The 2,052-nt window shown below is 32.3% G+C and overlaps 1 protein-coding gene across 1 annotated transcript; it reads right to left on the bottom strand.

Moving 5' to 3' along the window:
• Window positions 1–581: 581 nt before the first annotated feature.
• On the bottom strand, window positions 582–2,046 carry LOC117176723. Its single transcript, XM_033366985.1, has one exon. The coding sequence runs from the start codon at window positions 1,896–1,898 to the stop codon at window positions 1,545–1,547; it is 354 nt and encodes a 117-aa protein (XP_033222876.1). The 5' UTR covers window positions 1,899–2,046; the 3' UTR covers window positions 582–1,544.
• Window positions 2,047–2,052: the final 6 nt, after the last annotated feature.

The raw sequence follows: 2,052 nt of genomic DNA, 5'->3' as shown, positions 1-2,052 counted from the left end.
TTATAAGATGGGATTAAAAAGAGATTGAAAAAGATAGACGGGAATTTAGATTAACAGAGATAGAAAAAGATTGACGTGGATAGATACAAGACAGGATACGATATAAAAGAAGGGACTGAAAAAGATAGACGGTAATTTAGATTGACAGATAGTAAAAGATTGACGCAGATAATTGAAGTATAGGATGAGATAGAGAAGAGGTGATTGAAAAAGATAGACGTGTATTTAGATTAACAGAGAGATAGAAAAAGATTGACGTGGCTAGATAAAGGACAGGATGAGATGCATTTGGAGATGAGATAGACTGCATACATTTTCTCTATCTCCTAAATTTTCTAAAGCTTCAGAATTATTCAAAAAGACAGGATCTCTATCTTTTTACTTTTGCTATAATCTGCTTTCAACTTTTTTTATACCAGTGATTTTTTTTTATAGAAATGAATTTAATTTGACATTGCTATGTGACTTTTGGCTTTTATAACAGCAAACGAAGTTAATTGAAATTGATACAATGCCAAAACTAGTTATAGGTTAAATTAAGATCAAAATAGTAGACTTCTTATGTAGAAAAACAAATAGAATTGTTCTGATGACGATTTATTTCAAAGCCATATTACTTCAGAAATTCTTACAATGTACATATTCTTTCTGATCGTCATGATCTCATAAGGTAGATTTCAATCTTTAATAGTAGGTACACATTCCAGACGTAGTTGCTTGATGGAAATTAAACGTATTCCTTAATAATCGCTGACATTTGAAATGTCACAGATTTTCGAAAGCAGAAAATATCCACCGAAAACGAAATCATTTTAAATCGCACATAACATCTAAAGTGGAATCTCATCAATTCTACAACATGACTTCTACAAAAATTCAAATCAAGATTTACTTCGAATAAATTGTTAATATGTAAAAGTCAATCATAAAATAACAGATTTTAAGATATTTGCATTTAAACATGTGATGGTGAAAAATAATGCCATTTTCTGGTGAACGTAATATTATAAACATTGAACGTCATTAATCCACAATATGACTTAACAATTTTTCAATTATAGTTAACAAAATATAAAAATCAAGGAAAAATGTATAATATTCGATTGACAAAACCAAAATAGTTTAGAATTTTTTTGTAATATCAAGACTTTAATTAGAGAACATAAGTTCATTTTAAAACGTCTTTGTCTCTTTAAATAAATGCTATAATCTATGATTATAAGCGATTTAAAAATTACGTATTATATCACACTTACTTTATACAAAAAGTAATCAAAATTAATCTGATAGTAATATTAAACACAGGCATATCTCGTTCAAAACCGTTATTGAAATGTCAACAATGAAGAAAGGAAAACAAGAATAAGGAGCTTCATGTTGACTATCCGAACAATTATTACGAAAAATTTAATTGTAAGTATACCTATTAGTTTTCTACCATGTGGTTTTACAACAACAAAAAATATATTAAAACAGAAAAAATCATAGATGAAGCCTGCGCACTGAGTTCTCTCATAAGAAGATAGCCTGAACCTATTTTATCACTATAACGTCTTATCTTTCTTCGGGTTCTTTAACTTTTCCGCTGGCGGGTTTTCTGTCCCTTTATATACTACTATCTCTCTTGTCGTTTCTTTTTCATCCATCTCATCATCTTCACAGTCTTCACTATTGTACGATTTCCTTAACTCCTCCCTTTCACCTGCGCTTGAATCTGGTTCTAAATCCTCGACAATATCCTGTTCCTGTTCCAAAAAGTCCGTGGGTACGAATTCCATTTGGTCCTGATCTTCTCCATCCGTCAAGTCTGGAGGGCCATCCATATTACCGAAATTCAAGTCCTGATCTTCAGAGTCTCGTACACTACCACCTGGGTCCTCTTCTTCATGGAGACTCATGAGATTGTTGTCAGAGAATAGTTCGGTGGGACTTACGGGTATGTCAAGGGGTTCAAGTTTCACTGTTGCGTTCGGAGAGGCTGGAGAGGTAGGTCGTTGCAGGCGAATTTTCGTAAATGGTCTCGATTCTGTCGCTTCAGAAAAACGACGTTTC

The sequence above is a fragment of the Belonocnema kinseyi genome, chromosome 7, assembly GCF_010883055.1.
Source record: "Belonocnema kinseyi isolate 2016_QV_RU_SX_M_011 chromosome 7, B_treatae_v1, whole genome shotgun sequence".
NCBI classification, from domain to species: domain Eukaryota; kingdom Metazoa; phylum Arthropoda; class Insecta; order Hymenoptera; family Cynipidae; genus Belonocnema; species Belonocnema kinseyi.
This window is presented reverse-complemented; position numbering and strand designations above follow the sequence as displayed.